At 42.9% G+C, this 17,737-nt stretch overlaps 1 protein-coding gene across 2 annotated transcripts in view; it reads right to left on the minus strand.

Moving 5' to 3' along the window:
* Nucleotides 1–17,737, minus strand: part of LOC140453640 (transmembrane protein 35B-like) — a 60,687-nt gene that overhangs the window by 25,956 nt on the left and 16,994 nt on the right. For both annotated transcript variants that reach the window (XM_072548504.1, XM_072548505.1), the window contains exon 2: nucleotides 2,475–2,655. In XM_072548504.1, the coding sequence (XP_072404605.1) occupies nucleotides 2,475–2,655 (181 nt within the window). The remainder of the gene's footprint in view (nucleotides 1–2,474; nucleotides 2,656–17,737) is intronic.

Consider the following 17,737-nt stretch of genomic DNA (forward strand, 5'->3'; position numbering starts at 1 on the left):
AGTGAAATTTCCAGCAAGCAACAGGAGACAATGGTCATAAGGTGGAATGTTGCTTGATTCCCTCCCCAGTCTCACCTCCAGATAGTAATGCAATAGGATATTGAAGTCTGGAAGCAGATATAAGGCAAAGCTAGGAAGCCTATTATCAGCTGGATATTCCTTCAAAAATGTGTTCATTTTCAAAACCACTGCCCTGACATTCAGCTTCCTGTTGTGCCCAATTGCAGAGAATATCCTGAGTTAAGATCAGTCATGATCTTGTAAAAGGCAGAGCGGACTTGAAAGGCCAAATGGTCTACTTCAGCTCCTATTTCATACATTAGTAGGTTAGTTAACTCCAGCAGAGTTCCCAGTCTATGGGCATCACACCTGTATGGATCAATTAATACACATTACTCTACTGCCTCCTGACAACTGTCTATAATAGCCAGATGCTCCACCTCACTCACTTCCTCTCCTGTTGAAATCCTCATCTACAGTACCTGTACTCAGTCCTCTACTCACTAACTGCTCCACTCCTTTCCTCTCAATGCCCTTCAAACACATCTGGCCTGAATCATTAACTCCACTCATCCCTCCACCAAAGTTGCTCATAGTACACGGAAACAGTCCAACCAGTCCACACCAAACTTCATCCCAAATTAAACTAGCTCCACCTGCCTGCTCCTGGCTAATATCACTCCAAACCTTTCCTACTCGTATATCCATCAAATGTCTTTCAAACATTGTAATTGTACCGGTATCCTCGCAAAGTTCATTCCACATTCGATCCATTTTCTGTGCAAAGAATTTGCCTAGTGTCTTTTTTAAATGTTTCCTCTCACCTTAAAAATGTGCTTCCTTGTCTTGAAATGCCCCCTGTTATTTCTGTTTTAATTTCAGATTTACAGCTACACTTTGCTTTTGTTGCAGAGAACCTCCTGCCCTGTCTCCAAGACTGACTAGTTCACACTCTGAAGGCCAACCAACAAAGGCACTGCAACATTCTTTCTGATTGGATGGCTGCAAGGTGAAAGCACGATTCGGAATGGGTCAGTTCATCAGCTTTCTGTCGATCGGAGAAATCAAGGACTTGACTGCAGCAGAGGTTATGAGAAATGAAGTGGAGAAGTCGATGAGTATGAGAGAGACTGATTTGTGTCATGGTTGAGAGCTTCAACAGGAGTTTGGAATGAGATAAAGCACAGGAAAAGGCCAGCAGTAACAGTTGTCAGAAAGTGGTGGATTTCATTGATGTGCTGAAAATGAATAGGGTAAGATACAGAACATAACTGGTGCAGATTTCAACTGAATAGTTCACTCATTCTGTTCAATTGAAACCGAGATTTTTAACTAGCATACAGCTAGCAGTATCGGAGGTTACAAGTATACAATTTCCAGGTTACAGGCTATCAAAACCACTAACATTTTTACAATTACAATTAAATAGAAGATAATAGAGTGAGGGTAGATGAGTTCACTTAATTCTCTGTCCTTCCACTCCAGCTCAGCACCATCCCAAACTACTGGCTTGAAAGAGGTTCACTTTAGATCCAGTTTCCCAGTGCGCAAACTGTCCATTCCACCTCATTTAGGAGTTTACAAGAAACCAAACTGGGTGTGATTTTTCCCTCTCTCTGGAGCCGGTGACAAAGCTGTCAAGCAAGTGAAATGTTACGGCAAGTTGGCCCTGGACAGGAACTCACCCAGTTCTTGACATTTCATTAGCTTAGCTCTCAACATGGATGACCAGCTTGATCCACCACCAATTAATGCCCTGAAGTGGTCAAGCGGGCAATCAGAGGCACAGATAAATGGCAAGGGGGTGGCCTGTGAAAACCAACTCCTGTCCTTGTCACCAACCTCCCTGAGGCCCATCTCTCCCCTTGTCACCAACCCAAGGAATGATATAAAAAGTAGTTGGCTTCTCGCAGTTGGATGCGCCAAGGGCTAGGCCTCAACTGATGGACCTTTGGAGTCAGACCTCTGGCTGGCCTCTGGCTGGCAACTTGGGATGCCAGTGTTGAGACCTGTGATTCTCTGAGCTGATTGGTGGGTCAGTTGGAGGATCTTCTCAGCTGTTGGGGTGGCACATTAGTCGTCACGTCTCACCTCCTGCTGCCCAGGACCCCCCCCAACCTGAATCTCCCCTGACGCAAGAGTGAGGAAATTCCATCCACTGATACATTGCAAAGATAGTCAGGAGAGACAGAGGTCGTATTTGCTGTGCTGTTTGATATTTTACTAGGACCTCATCGCTCACCTTTATTTGAGGATGAAGAGCCTTGCTTCTTCATTCAATTCTCACAGTTCACTTCATTGATTACTTTATCCTGTGGAGTTAGATGCACCTCAGCACTTGACTACCCTTACTTGTCAGTGACGTGGAGGAATAACAAGAGTTTCTGATTGATCAGTGTGCTCACAGCAAGGGCCATGGTAATCACGAGTGAGTCTGACTGAAGTGCATTTTACTGGACTTTGAAATTTCTTACCCATCATAACGATTGAAAGGGCAATATCACTGACTTCCTGCATGAACTTCAACCCAAACGCCAGGAGAAAACCTCCAATCAATTCGATCCAGCCCACTGCCTTTAGGTAATTCATGGGATCGACCTCGATCCCCTCTTCGATTAAAGGAAACACTTGAGCGAATTTCACAAACTCATCAACCTATGGAGAAACAACATATAAAGGGAATGAAAATCAGTAACATCGTGAGGCAAGACAATGTGATATGCTGGGGGAGGCTAAGTAAGCAAATAAGAACAGCTTATTTCTTTGTTTAACCCCAACAGCACAAGGTCACAATGAAATCTCCTTCATGTACCACTCTCCTCTTAACCCATCTGTACAGTTTTCATAATTGGCATCAACTAATCATTTATCCAAAACACAGAGGCTGGTATTGTTAGTGCCAGGACTCAGTGCCCTGTCAGAGATGCCCACTTTCTGATGGGACATTAAACAGAGATCCCGTTAACCCCTTCATTTTGTTTAAAATAATGCCATGTGATCTTTTACAAGAAAAGCAAGACAGCTTTCCCCCAGTGTGCTGAACAATATTTACCCCTCGTCCAATACCTAAAACAAATGATCTGATCATTTGCTTTTTGTTGACTGTGAGACTGCCACACACAAACTGGCTGCAAGCTTTCTTACATTACAAAGCTTGCAAAGTACATGATTGGTGATAAAACTGTTGGAAATTGGAGATTGTGGAAGGTTCCAGAGAGGTAAGTCTTTCTTTCTATAAAGAAGTTTAACTCAACATCACACCTCATATTCTCATTTTCCCCTTGAAAACTTTAACGTAGTGATCAATCTGCCTCCATTAAAATTGTACAATCCTCCAAATGGTCTTCTAGCACAATGGACAGTGTTCCCACCTCTGAGCTCAATTCTCCAGGTTCCATCTCCATTTCAGGACTTAATAGCTACAGAAGACAAGGGCATAACGTAGCCAAGCAGATTGATTTTTAATCTCAAATCTTTCCAAATCACCCCTGGTACTGGTAAGAGTGGGAGAGTCTCCTGTTTCCCCATGTTCAATGTAGAGTGGTGCCCTCAAATCACAGTTCCTTGCGACAAGGTAGCAGGAAAAAAATATATATATATATGCCTTGACTGCTTCACAGGCCAGGAGGCATGGGCAGCGGAAATTTTCTTCAAATGCATTGTTGTGAATTCCCATTTGAACAAGAGGAAGATATGGCTTATATTATGATTTCAGCTATGGCAATACTGACAAGGGAGCTTCAGGAATGGAATTTGGCTTGACAGATCCTAAATTTATTTTTGCAGATGGTTACTGTTGTGGTTAGTCACTAAAGCATATTCACATGAGGCTGCAAATGTTCTTGAACGGAAGAGTATTAGACTATTACGTAAAAGAAAGAAAAAACAAAAGCTGTATATTTTACTACATATGAGACAGTTACAAAGATCTTAACACAAACAGCAGAAGTTTCAACAGGTTTCCCTGCACTACTCTTTCACAGACATTCACTCACAGAGAAATATCACTCCCATCTCAATTCTTATAATGCCTTATTTAACTGACTGTTCCCAATTATTTCCTTTATATTGCTGAGAGTTTTAAGTCTGCTTTCATATTCTGTTGGAATGAACCTTTTTTCAATTCCAATGGCCTAAGCTTCTTTTCAGTTCACATAGTCGAACTCTTTACACACTCTCACAACCTGGATGCTTCACAAACTAAAACCAATTCTGCCATGGTGATTTTTTTTTCTGATTTGAAGACTCTAATTTGAGGTCAAAACAAAACTAGAGGTGCTGCATTATTTACCATGCCTGTCATAAACTCAGCAGTTTAACCATTTTGTCCATTAACACCATAGGTGTATGACGAGCACTTTACTGAGGTCACAAGCTTTCTTGGAAATACATATTCAGGTCACTGTTCAAATGGCTTGTCAGACCTCATAAGGAAAAACCTTCACAACACTGACTAAAATCCATCTGTCTCTAAGATCCAAATCCCAAATGATACTGATGTATCTACAAATACACATTTTATTACACTTACTCCTTTTCAATGAATTCCAACTACAACTTTAAAACACAGAGAAACTTGCATTGCAGAGAGAGAGAGATTACAGGGAGCCACGGTCTGTTATGAAAGAAGTTTTATTCTTTTTTTTGCTTATTAAGGTGAAGGATTTCCTTTTCTTCTCCAATTCATAGCGATATCTTAAATGAGCATGTGAAGCTTTAGTTCTTAATAGCTAACAGGCAGGTTTTTACCTACTCTCACATACACACCCAATCATCCTATCCCTGTCAGAGTTCCTTCGATTAGCAATGCGTCTCGACTTTTGATCTCTGTTCAAGGTTTTGTTTTCAAATGGAGTGTAGCAAACTCTCACATGAAGAAGAGGATAATTATGACAAAGAGTTATCACTTGACCAATGGTGCCCATCTTCCTGCAGCCAGCATGGCTGTATCACGGTGGTTGATAGCTTCCTTTCTAGGACACACAGTCCAGAAGAAGGACAGAATTGGATACTCACCAAGAAATAGGGTTTGAATGTTAGACAATGCACTTCTTTTCCACCGGCCACTGTTATTCGGACAGGAATGGCTCCCGTAATGGTACTGACAACCTTTGGAATTTTCACCATCGATCTGCCTGGCAGAATTTATCATTTTGATCATCAAGCTAAAGAGGGGACCTCTGGTGTCAATTCATTTACCATTATAATCATATATCACATTAGCAAACAGACACTGCGTATTGCAAACATATAACTTCTAAAAAGCCCCTTCTTATTCTTTGCCATGTCCCCTCCTCTCCTGATAAGGGCTTAGAAATCCGGGCTGGAATTACAGCTAGTCCATTACTAACTCACCAAGTGACAAATCACTATGCAAATACCTGCTTCTTTAAGAGCTACAAATCCTTGTGTACTGTTTCTAGCGCCTTGGTTAATGCATTCAGATAAATTCCTGCACGTCTCTGTTTGTGAAACGGTTACCAATTGATGCACACAAGCATTTGGATCAAATATGTCAAGAACTGTGCAAAAAAACAGCACACAGAGAAATATCAATCGAAGCACTTATTTATTTTCTGATGTTGAAGGTGATAGCAGATACCAATGTCCAGCACAGGTTACCAAGGAGAAAGCCAAGGGCCGAGAATGCAATCCACATTGCAAGGAGTTAAGGCGTCTGCACATTGAATGCAGGTCACGTCCTTCGGGATAAACTGCTTTATAACATGAAGAGAGCACATTGAAATAAATTCAATCTGCTCCCACCACCTAGTGCCTGACCTCACTTTGAAACCATTATGGAAGGAGACAGAGTAAAGATGCAACCTGGCAGCTCCACTGGGAAATGTTGGAGCACTTAAAGATACAGTGGCTGTACAAGCAGCAGTTTTGGAACAGAATTTCTCCTCCTCGATTTTCTAATATCTTTTAGGGCTTGGTAGCTTTTTCAAATATAATATAATATCGAGGCACAAAACAAAGGTTTGGATGAGTAGTGGAACAATACAAACTCCAAGCTTAGTTTCTGGCCGGGTTTACAGCAGATATGAAGCTGCAGACAGGATTATAAAGAAGGCCTCTGTGAACATTCACATAAACATGCTGCTTAGGGCCACTCAAACCTACTGCACCATTCAATAAGATCATGGGTAAGTTATTACTCCACAGCCCACCCCCTATAACTTTTCACACACTTGTTTATTAAGAATCCAACTATGACTTTAAAATAGTCATAACCTCTGCTTTTTAAGAAAAAAGTTTCAAAGACTCACTACCCTGAGAAAGAAAATTGTCTTCATCGCCGTTTTAAATGAGTGACCCCCTTCCTTATTTTTAAACATTGATCCTGAGCTTAAGATTCTCACACCTGTCAATACCATCTAGGATCTTGTACGATGCAATCAAACCATCTCCTCTTCAAAATTCCTGTGAACACAGGTCTAACTGATTCAACTTTCCTCATAACAAAGCACAGATATTAAACTGAGTAAACCACCACTAAACAGGTTCCGATACATTTCAACCACAAAGAACTTCAACCACAACTTTGAACACAATTGCACTGGAGAGAGAGAGATTACAGGGAGCCACAGCCCATTATGAAAGAAGTCTGATTCCTTTTTTGTTGCTTATGGAATGTTAAGGGGAAGGATTTCCTCTTTTTCTCCTATTTTTAGCAAACCTTAAATGAGCATATAAAGGTGTAGTTCTTAATAACTAACAGTCAAGGTTTTACCATTTCCCACATGCCCACCCATTCATCCCTCTCTTGTCAGAATTCCTTTGATCAGAAAATCTCAAATCAAATGCTGACACCCCCAGGGGGCCAATATACTGTACCCAGTACCCAAATGTAGTCTCACCAACAACTGAAACTTAATCTCCTTCCCATGTAATAAAAATAAATTCTACTAGCTTTCCACATTATTTGCTCTGGTTGCATACTCATGTTTTATGGATTGACACAATAGGACACCCAGATCCCTCTGCATCTCAGATTTGGCAATCCCTCACCACTTAGATATTTGTTTTAAAATTATTCCTGCCAAAATGCACGATATTCCCACATTACACTCCATCTGCCAGAACTTTTCCCAATCACCTACAGCTCTTTGTGGCCTCCTTATTTCCTCTTCATAATCTACTTCCCTAACTAACTTTATGTCATCTGTAAATTTAGCGATCAAGCCTTCCATCCTTTGATCAAAGACACTTGTGAAAAGAAGGCTCCAGCACTAATACATTTTTGTGATACATTTTTTGTTACATCTTGCCAACCACAAGGTGACCCATCTATATCTAGGTAGCTAATCATCTATCCATGCCAAGATGTTTCCCCTGTATGATCAGATTTTATTTTCCGCAATAAACTTTGATGTGGTACCCTTATCAAAGGCCTTCTATAAATCTAATACAGTATATCCATCAGTTCTCCTTTATCCAGATGTTACTTCCTTAAAACATTCTTAAGAGAAGGATTAGTAGGGGGTGGCTCAGTGGTAACGTTGCTGCCTCACAGCACGAGGGACCTGGGTTCGCTTCCACTCTCAGGCAACTGAGTGCAGTTTGTACATTCTCGCCGTATCTGCATGGGTTTCCTCAAGGTGTTCGGGTTTCCTCCCACAGTCCAAAGGTGTGCAGGAGAGGTGGATGGCCATGGGAAATGCAGGCAAAGGGTAAGGGATGGTCTGGATGGGATGTGCTTCAGATGATCAGTGTTGAATCAATGGGACGAAAGGCCTGCTTTCACAGTACAAGGATTCTATGATTACAGATTGGTGAAACACGATTTTCCTTTCACAAAACCATTATGAATCTGCCTGATTAGCTTGAACTTCTCAAAGTGCCCTGCTATAACAACTTTAATAATAGATTCTAACACCTCTGTAATGATACATATTAAGCTGACTACCCTGTAAGTTCTCTATATCCTGTTCCTTTCCCTTTTTGAATGAAGGAGTTATATTCGCTATTTTCCAATCTAATGGAATCTTCCATGAATATAGAGGATTTTAGAGAATTGAAGCAATGACTTATTTCACTGCCCATTTCTTCTAAGACCGTAGGATGAGTTCTATCAGGACACAGGGACTTGTCAGCCATAGCTCCAACAGTCCATAACCTTTTCTTCTTTTGTTTTGCCAGGCATTCTGTTGCCTGTCTCTGTGCGATCGGTTCTCAAATCCATACAGCTCCTATATAAGTAAGATTCCCTTGCCTGAACCCACGCGGTTTTCCCGAATTTCCTGCCCCCAGCCCCAGAGCATATATGATCCACTCTAACTTTGGTCCCAGATGGTTAGTCCTGTGAGCTTGCCTCAGTGCAGCTTCTCCAGCACAGATCAGGCCTGATCTCCACAGGATTCCTTCAGCGCCTCCTGTCCCATGTACTCCTTCAGATTCTTTCAATACTCGACTGGATTGTTCCCAGGCTTACTGCACTAACTACCGGTGTTAAATAAAATATACTCATCACTTTGGAGTGCCTTTCTGATGATCTGATACAACTTTCCTGTTTGTGAAGCCAATTGTTAGAGTAGATTATTTTACAAAATAATTTCAGGAGCCTTGAGGTACAGGTAGATTATCATTTATTGAGCTAATGGTGGGAGAAAAGGTTCCAAGGTAGTACTCTGACACAAGGATTCTTCTGAAATATCTATATTGTAAGTCATGTAGACAGTACATTGTGCATTCTGAAATGATCTGTTTGAGACAAATCTCTTGGTTTTCACACACTCCAGAAGTGACAAGTTACTTGCTTCCCCCGCCCCCACCGGCCTGACCCTCTCTTCCCCAGTGCCATCTCCTCTCCAAATCCTGTGCTTCATTCTTGTCTTTTCCTAAACCCCAGTGCTTTGTCTTTCTCGGCTTGGTGTGGGTTCATCCCCACAACCGATTTCCAAACAAGGCCTTGGAGTTAATGCCAATTCAGCCAACTTACATTTTCACTGAAAATCTGTCTGCCTCATCAGCATCTGAGCGTGTTCATGCAGTTTAGAGAATTTTTTTTTAACCTGACCACTTTCTTGAATAAAAATAAATGAAAAATATCTCTTAAATAATTTATATGATTTAGCTTTCAAGTTAACTGCAACACTCTACCTCACTAATCCCAGTTAGAATCTCATGTGGATTTACTTAGAGTCATGCAGCATGGAAACAGACCCTTCGGTCCAACTCATTCATGTTCCCAAGTTTCCCAAACTAAAATAGCCCTGCTTGCCTGCATTTGGCCTATATCCCTCTAAATGTTTCCTGTTCACGTACCTATCCAAATGTCTATAAATGTTATAACTGTGCCTGCATCTAGGGTCAGTGTGGACTCGATGGGCCGAATGACCTGCTTCCACACTGTAGGGACTCTATGAATGTTAATTCATGCCATACCCAAATATCCCCCTAACACTTATTCTTAATTTCTTTTGTTAATGAACTTATGTTTCATTGTGGAAGTGAGATCTGCAACATTGCATTTTAACGTGAAACCAAAACAAAACAAAATATGATCTATCAAGCCAGGTTTCAGTTTGGGATCTGATTTGTCCAGTAATAATATCAGCTTGGATCATAACACGTGCCCACAAAGTCCCACATATTCTTTACTGCACCTCTATATATATATTAACCCTACTATGGAAGCGGGTGCTTAGTGATATTGTTGCTAGGTAAAAGCAATATTATTAAGATCTACGTAATGTTCTAGGGACTGGCTTTGAATCCCATCATGGCAGTTGCTGGTGTTTGGCTTCAACCAAATCCGGCATGATAAGTCTAATGATGACCATGAAACCATTGTTGAATGTTGTGAAAACTTACCTGGTTCACTTATGCCCTTTAGGGAAGAAATTTTGTCATACTTACCTTGGTAGGCCTGCTTGTGACTCCAGACCCACAGGGGTGGGGGTGACTTCGAATGCCCTTTATAATGGTGGGTGTATCAAACCACTGAAAAGTCTCAAAAATAAGGAATGTAATCAGAAGTAATGGCAAAATCTGCCCTGTCAACACTGCAAAGTCATCCCTACCAATATCTGGGAGCTAATGACAACATTGGGAGAGCAGACTCACAGATCAGTCAACAAATAGCCTGAAATAGTCATACTCACAGAATCAGACCTTACAGATATTGTCGTTCCAGCAGAATGGTATAAATTTTAGCAGTTGGTGTTTTGGGAGTCTCCCATATTGACTCTAGAACCCATGACGTATCATGGCATCAGGTTAAATGTGGGCATAATCCTGCTCCTCGGATGCTGCCTGACCTGCTGTGCTTTTACAGCACCACTCTAAACCTTAACTACGATCTCCAGCTTCTGCAGTCCTCACTTTCGCCTATAAATACCTCCTGCTGATTATCACATACATTCCCACTCTTGGCTGTTGAACACAATTGGAGAAAGCACTAAGTGTGGTTGGCTCACAAAATGAACTATCACTGGTGAACATCAATGTTTTCAGTGCAGTAACACTACTGATTGAGCTGGTTGACTCCTGAAGGACATAACTGCTGGACTAGGTCTGCAGCAGATGGTGAGATAACCAACAAAAGGGAAAACATACTTGACCTCATCCTCATCAATCTGCCTATCACAGATGCAAGTATCCATGTCTAAATCAGTAGGAATGTCCACCACACCCTCCTTGAGGAGACAAAGTCCTTTCTTTGTATTGAAAATATCCTCAAATGTGTTGTGTGGCACTATAATTATACTAAATTGGACAGATTTTGACCAGATCTAGCAACTCAAACCAAAATGTACTCCAATACAATCTGCAACATCATGGCCTGGCATATTGCCCACTTTACTATTACCATCAAGCCAAGAAGATCAACACTGGTTTAAAGAAGGGTGCAGATGAGCATGCCAGAAGCAGACCAAATATACTTTAAAATGAGATGGTAACCTGGAAGAGTTACAAGACCGGATTACTTGCATGCCAAACAACATGAACAGCAAGAGATAGAACTAAGCAATTCCATACAGACAAATCAGATCTAAGTTCTGCAGTCTTACTAGATTCAATCATGAATGGTGGAAGACAATTAAACAACTCAGTGGCAGAGGAGGCTCAGAGATATCTCACCTCAATGGGTGACCCAGTGTGAAAGCACCAGTGCATTCTTCAGAGTCCACTAGCCTTTAGGGCATTTCTTACAGGATTGGAAAAGCAGAAGTGCCTCTTCCAAACCTCAGGACAGTCTTTCACCTCCAATTTGTCAAATAGAGACACCTCTAGCATCTGTCATGATCACTGCTAACATTTCCACTCTGACCTGTTGGCTGTCCCCCGAGCATATCTGACCATCTTTCTTCCACTGCCTTTCCCACCACTCCTCAATCTGCAGCCAGCCTTGCAGTCCCTCCACCTGAAACCTCTGCTGCTGACATGCCTTCCCAGCAGCTGGCCAGCCTATTGTTTTCACTGACACGATGTGAGAAACAAAAAATAATGGCAAAGGCCTGTTACTACATTTATCATTAGCTTCACCCCATAGCCTTTCCAGATTCCCCTTCTGCCTGTAAGCTCCCGGTGAATAACAGGGCCTATATTTAACCGGAGCACACAGTAAGCTGTTGTGTTGTGTCTAATAGACAGTACGCCTCAAAGTATCTTCACGGTATCACCACTATATCATATGCACGTGACCTGAGAGTATAAACGTCTCATATTCCACCTTATCTGGCTTGAAGCATGACAATCTACTGGAAAGATGCTGCTCAGTTGTAACCAAATAGTTTAACATTAGCCCAGACATCTGTGTGCCTGGGGAATATTATGTTTGTTCTTAGTTGTGATAAATGTCTGCTGGATTCTTCAACATCACTCTACAACATTCAGTTTTTTACGCTACAGGAGATAACAAAAGCATTGCTGGACTGAGGGGTCTGTTTACGTGCTGTTAGACTTTTGATGACTCTGTAAAACCCCATGCTAAATGTAAACTCACATCATAGTGGTAGCAGTGACAATCTATAGAAAGAACAATATCCTAGTGACAAATAGTTGTAAAACTAACTGAAGACCAACTGGACAACAGTTTTGGACAACAAAGATTTCAGGCAAAAGGAGAGTTCCTCAACATTAAGTGGCATCAGCTTCTGCAGTTGTTTCAGATCAAAGATAGGGCATTAATCACCAAGGAGAAAGTAGGACTGCAGATGCTGGAGATCAGGATTGAAGAGTGTGGTGCTGGAAAAGCACAGACAGTCGGGCAGCATCCGACAAGCAAGAGAATCGGCGTTTCGAGCATAAGCCCTTCATTAGGAATGAGGCTTGTGGGCGAAGAGGGCTGAGAGATAAATGGGAGGGGGGTGTAACTGTACTGACACAGCTTGGCTAGGAAAGCAGCAAGTTCTGGAGCACAAATCTTCAGTACTGTTGCCGGAATGTTGTCAGGGCCCATTGCTTTTGCAGTATCCAGTGGCTCCAACCGTTTCTTGATATCACATGGAGTGAATACAGTTGGCTAAAGACTGGTATCTAGGATGCTGGGGACTACTGCAGGAGGCCGAGATTGAGCACCCACTAGGCACTTCTGCCTGAAGATTGCTGTGAAAGCTTCAGTCTTGTCTTTTGCATTGATGAAGGAGGATCGCATTGAAACTTCAGAAATACTGTAAGACCTGGAAAGTTCTCAAGAATTAACTTCAAAATTAAAAGACTCAAGCATATGTCATACAAATAACAACTCTAAGAGTCTATTGACCAGTTTGTCAAAAGATGTCACAGCAAAGGCCACGAGTGTGATTTATTTCCAAGAGAGACTATCATCAAGACTCACTCAGTTAGTCATCACCCCCACAACAGTTAAAACCTTTAGGAAGGATCTTCTGAATAACAAAAAAAGGCCAAATCATTGGCACATTACTTGAGGATGGAATCAAAATTGAACGCAGAGTTTTTTTTTATTTCAAAAACATACTTTATTCATAAATACTTTGATGATCTGTACAACTGGACATGCCATACATATGTAAACATTCCATTTCTGTGCGTACCGAAACAGAGTTATCATTCCTATTTACAGGTCGGTATGATTACATTTTTAGCTGAGGCGTCAGCAGAGCCCAAATGACTGCGTGGGCCCCCTGTTTATCTTAGGCAGGCAGATGTTACATGGTGGCCTTTCCCCACCGTGCCTTGGCGGCAGTTGCCCCAAGCTTCAGCGTGTCCCTCAACACGTAGTCCTGGACCTTGGAATGTGCCAGTCTGCAACACTCAGTCGGGGTCAACTCCTTCAGCTGGAAGATCAACAGGTTTCGGACCGCCCAGAGAGAGTTCTTCACCGAGTTGATGATCCTCCAGGCGCAGTTGATGTTCGTCTCGGTGTGCGGTCCGGGGAACAGGTCGTAAAGCACGGAGTCCCGTGTCACAGGGCTGCTCGCGACGAACCTTGACAAACACCACTGCATTCCTCTCCAGACTTCCTCTGCATAGGCACATTCCAGAAGGAGGTGTGTGACAGTCTCGTCCCCCCCGCAGCCGCTTCGAGAGCAGCGTGCAGTGCGGCAGAGAGTCCGGGCGTGCATGAAGGATCTCACAGGCAGAGCCCTTCTCACCACCAGCCAAGCCATGTCTTGGTGCTTGTTGGAAAGTTCTGGCAATGAGGCATTCTGCCAAATGGCTTTGACAGTCTGCTCAGGGAACCGCTCGACAGGATCCGCCCTCTCCTTTTCCCGAAGGGTCTCAAGGACACTACGTGCTGACCACTTCCAAAGACTTGTGGTCAAAGGTGGTTTTCCTCATAAATTTCTCCACGAAGGACAGGTGATACGGAACAGTCCAACTACTCGGAGCGTTCCGCGGCAGCGAGGCCAGGCCCATCCTTCGCAACACCGGGGACAGGTAGAACCTCAGTACGTAGTGACACTTGGTGTTTGCGTACCGGGGATCCACGCACAGCTTGATGCAGCCACACACAAAGGTGGCCATCAGGGTGAGGGTGGCATTGGGCGTGTTTTTTCCCCCATTGCACCGGTCTTTGTATATTGTGTCTCTTCGGACCCGGTCCATCTTTGATCTCCAAATGAATTGGAAGATGGCCCGGGTGACTGCGGTGGCACAGGTCCTGGGGATAGGCCAGACCTGTGCCACATATAGCAATACTGAGAGTACCTCACACCTGATGACCAGGTTTTTTCCCGCGATGGAGACCGTTGCCTCCATCTGCCTAGTTTCTGTCTCATCTTCTTGATCCGCTCCTCCCAGGTCTTGGCGCACGCCCCAGCCCCCCCGAATCAAATACCCAGCACCTTCAGGTGGTCAGTCCTGACGGTGAAGGGGATAGAGGATTGGTCGGCCTAGTTCCCGAAGAGCATGGCCTCGCTCTTGCCTCGGTTTACCTTGGCCCCCGAGGCCCGTTCGAACTGATCACAGATGCACACGAGTCTGTGCACGGACAGTGGATCCGAGCAGAAAACAGCGACGTCATCCATGTACAGGGAGGCCTTAACCTGCAGGCCCCCGCTGCCAGGAATAGTCACCCCTCTCAGGCTCGCATCCTTCCTGATGCATTCGGTAAATGGCTCTATGCAACACACAAACAAGGCGGGTGAGAGGGGGCATCCCTGCCTGACTCCAGATCTTACAGGGAAGCTATCTGATTCCCACCCATTGATTGAGACTGCACTGACAATGTTGGTGTAGAGCAGTCTGATCCAATTTCCGATTCCCTCCCCAAAGCCCATTTTGGAGAGGATATCCCTCATATATGTATGCGATATCCTGTCAAAGGCTTTCTCCTGGTCCAGGCTGATGAGGCAGGTGTCCACCCCCCTGTCCTGCATGTAGGCGATCGTATCCCTGAGGAGTGCAAGACTCTCAGAGATCTTCCTGCCCGGTACAGCACAGTTTTGGTCCGGGTGGATCACCGATCCCAGAGCAGACCTGACCCGGTTGGCGATGACCTTTGACAAGATTTTGTAGTCTGCATTTAACAGTGAGATCGGTCTCCAATTTCTAATTTCCTCCCTCTCCCCCTTCCACTTGTAGATGAGGGTGATGATGCCTTTCCTCATGGATTCACTCATGGTACCTGCCCGAAGCATACTGACTACAGACCTGACACAGAGTTACAGGACGACGACAACAACAACAATGATTACTCTAAATGCAGCCAACACTATAGTCTGCTAAAATCTGTGAGAGATACCATTTGTCGCACACAAATGAATCAGTGTGACCTTTTTTTATACTTGCAAAACATGTGGCATCAAGGGAGACTGGGCAGAAAATCTTTTTTTTTAAAAGGCCAAGCCAATCCCCAGGAAACAAACACAAGTGACGAACAAACTGGAACACAACCACAAGACTGACAGCAAGGAAAGTATAACACCACAGCGAATCAGAGTCAACCTAATGAAAAGGCAAATGTCGGAAGATGACCAAACCTCCTATGTTGTTAACCACACACACCATGTTGATGTTACAAGGCAATCAGAAGCTTTTACAGCTGTTAACATCAGGATGACACACTTAAACTGACACCGGAACTTTAACAACACATTACCAAGACGCATCTTGAAAGACATGCACTTTAGAAAGTGGCAATCCATGGTACAACTGACGAAAAACCAGTTTACAACGTATAATAGATCATCCATTCTATGCATTGGCAGAATTACACTGCAGTTTAAATGCCCTAGCTCATCTTGACATCCTAAAATATATCAACCGTCCAACAGCAGCAAGACTATATGCACAGATCTATGTATAGCCACAGTCCATGAGAATCAAACCATACCCACAGTGGGGTAAAGACCATATGATGTAATTGGATTAGTCTTCAATGATATGACTTTGAACTAAGATATAAGCCAGATGTGTGAATCTGATAAAATAAGCAGATTATCCAACTCACACAAAGATCATAACATTCTTCTTGATGTAGATGTTGATGCCTTAGATTACAAAGTTGAAGACGTTTTCAAGTTTGAAGCCAGAGCCAGTGTGAACATGTACAAACCTGAAACTGTTGAAGAAGAACAAGATTTACAAAAGATCATTATCCTGAGAAGGCCTGGATAGTATTAAAGAAGCATTCGAGAAGATCTGTTCATTTTGATAATACAAAAATGAACATATTACACAATGGATGTATGGACATTGAATACACAAGACAGCTCAAACATGAATCTGCGCACTGGCCAGCAATGAAACAAGGTTTTCGAATGACTCTTCAATACATATGAGGTATAAGAATGGGGGGTTACAATGGAGGGAGCTTCGACATCCATTTGTCATTCCATCAACCTCTTGGAAGAAATTAGCTACAGACCCATTCACAGTTCATGGGGAAGGTTACACCTTTCTGGTGATTACTTCCCCAAATTTCCCAGTTTGACAGCAGAGTGGAAGACAAGTGTGACAGAAGTTAGGTCAATTACACTTTATTAGATGTCCTAATCAGATAGTGACTGACAAAAGATTACAGTTCCCCAGCAAACCGTTTTAAGACATATGCACTACATGGAGAGTGATCCATATCACATTATCATCACACAGCCCACGTTCAAATGGTCTGGAAAAACGTATGGTATATGCTGTCAAATCGCTGATCATTTAGTGTTGAACAAAGCAAGATTTTGAAGGTACGTTGCTGCTTCTTGTGCAACTCCAGTGGGGGAAGGAATACCATCACTGGCACAATTTATATTTGGAAAGCAAGTCCAATCTTGCCAGCTAGATTGTTTAGCCATTCCAAGATACAGGACCAAAAAAAAACAAAAGAACTGCAGTTGCTGGAAATTTGAAACAAAAACAAAAATTGCTGGAAAATCTCAGCAGGTCTGGCAGCATCCATTGAGAGAGATCAGAGTCCATGTTTCGGGTCCAGTGAAGAAGGGTCACTGGACCCAAAGCAATAATTATGATTTCTCTCCACAGGTCATGCCAGACCTGCTGAGATTTTCCAGTAATTTCTGTTATTGTCCAAGACACAGGACATTCTTTCTAAACAACAGAGCAGAATGAAGAGATATATGTCAAGCAAACAACTAGAGAGATACCAAAACTGCACTATGGGCAGTAAATATGAATTAGAAATGCAAGTAAATACTTCGGAGAGAACAACGGTTTCTCGAATATACAAGCAGCCACAATTAGGAAAAGTCATCATGGATCATGGTACTTCATTGTGAAGGAACAGAAACCAGTTCAATCTGATGTATGGCACACGAATTATGCACAAAGAAAGTGAACATAGAACAGTACAACAACAGGCCGTTATGCCCACAAAGTTGGTACCAAACATGATGCCAAATTAAACTAATCCTTTCTGCCTGCCCTTGGTGCACATCCCTCCATTCCTTACATATTCATGTGCTTGTTTAAAAGTCTCTTAAATCCGCTTATCATATCTTCCTCCACCACCACCCCTGGCAGCGTATTCCACACTGTCTGTGTAAAAAACCTGCCCCTCACATCTCCTTTGATCTTTCTTCCTCTCATCTTAAATGCATGTCCCTGGTATTAGACATTTCAACCCTGGGAAAAGATTCTGACCGTCAACCCTATCTATGCATCTCATAATTTTATACACTTCTATCAAGTCTCCCCTCAGCTGCTGCTGCCCTAGAGAACACAACCTGGGCTTTTCTTATAGTTCATACTCCCTAATCCAGGGAGCATTCTCATAAAGCTCTTCTGCTCCCTCTTCAAAGCCTTCATAGCCTTCCTGTAATGTGCCGACCAGAACAGTATGGCCTAACCAAAGTTTTATAAAGCTGCAACA

This window comes from Chiloscyllium punctatum, chromosome 27 (genome assembly GCF_047496795.1).
Source record: "Chiloscyllium punctatum isolate Juve2018m chromosome 27, sChiPun1.3, whole genome shotgun sequence".
In the NCBI taxonomy this organism is placed as follows: domain Eukaryota; kingdom Metazoa; phylum Chordata; class Chondrichthyes; order Orectolobiformes; family Hemiscylliidae; genus Chiloscyllium; species Chiloscyllium punctatum.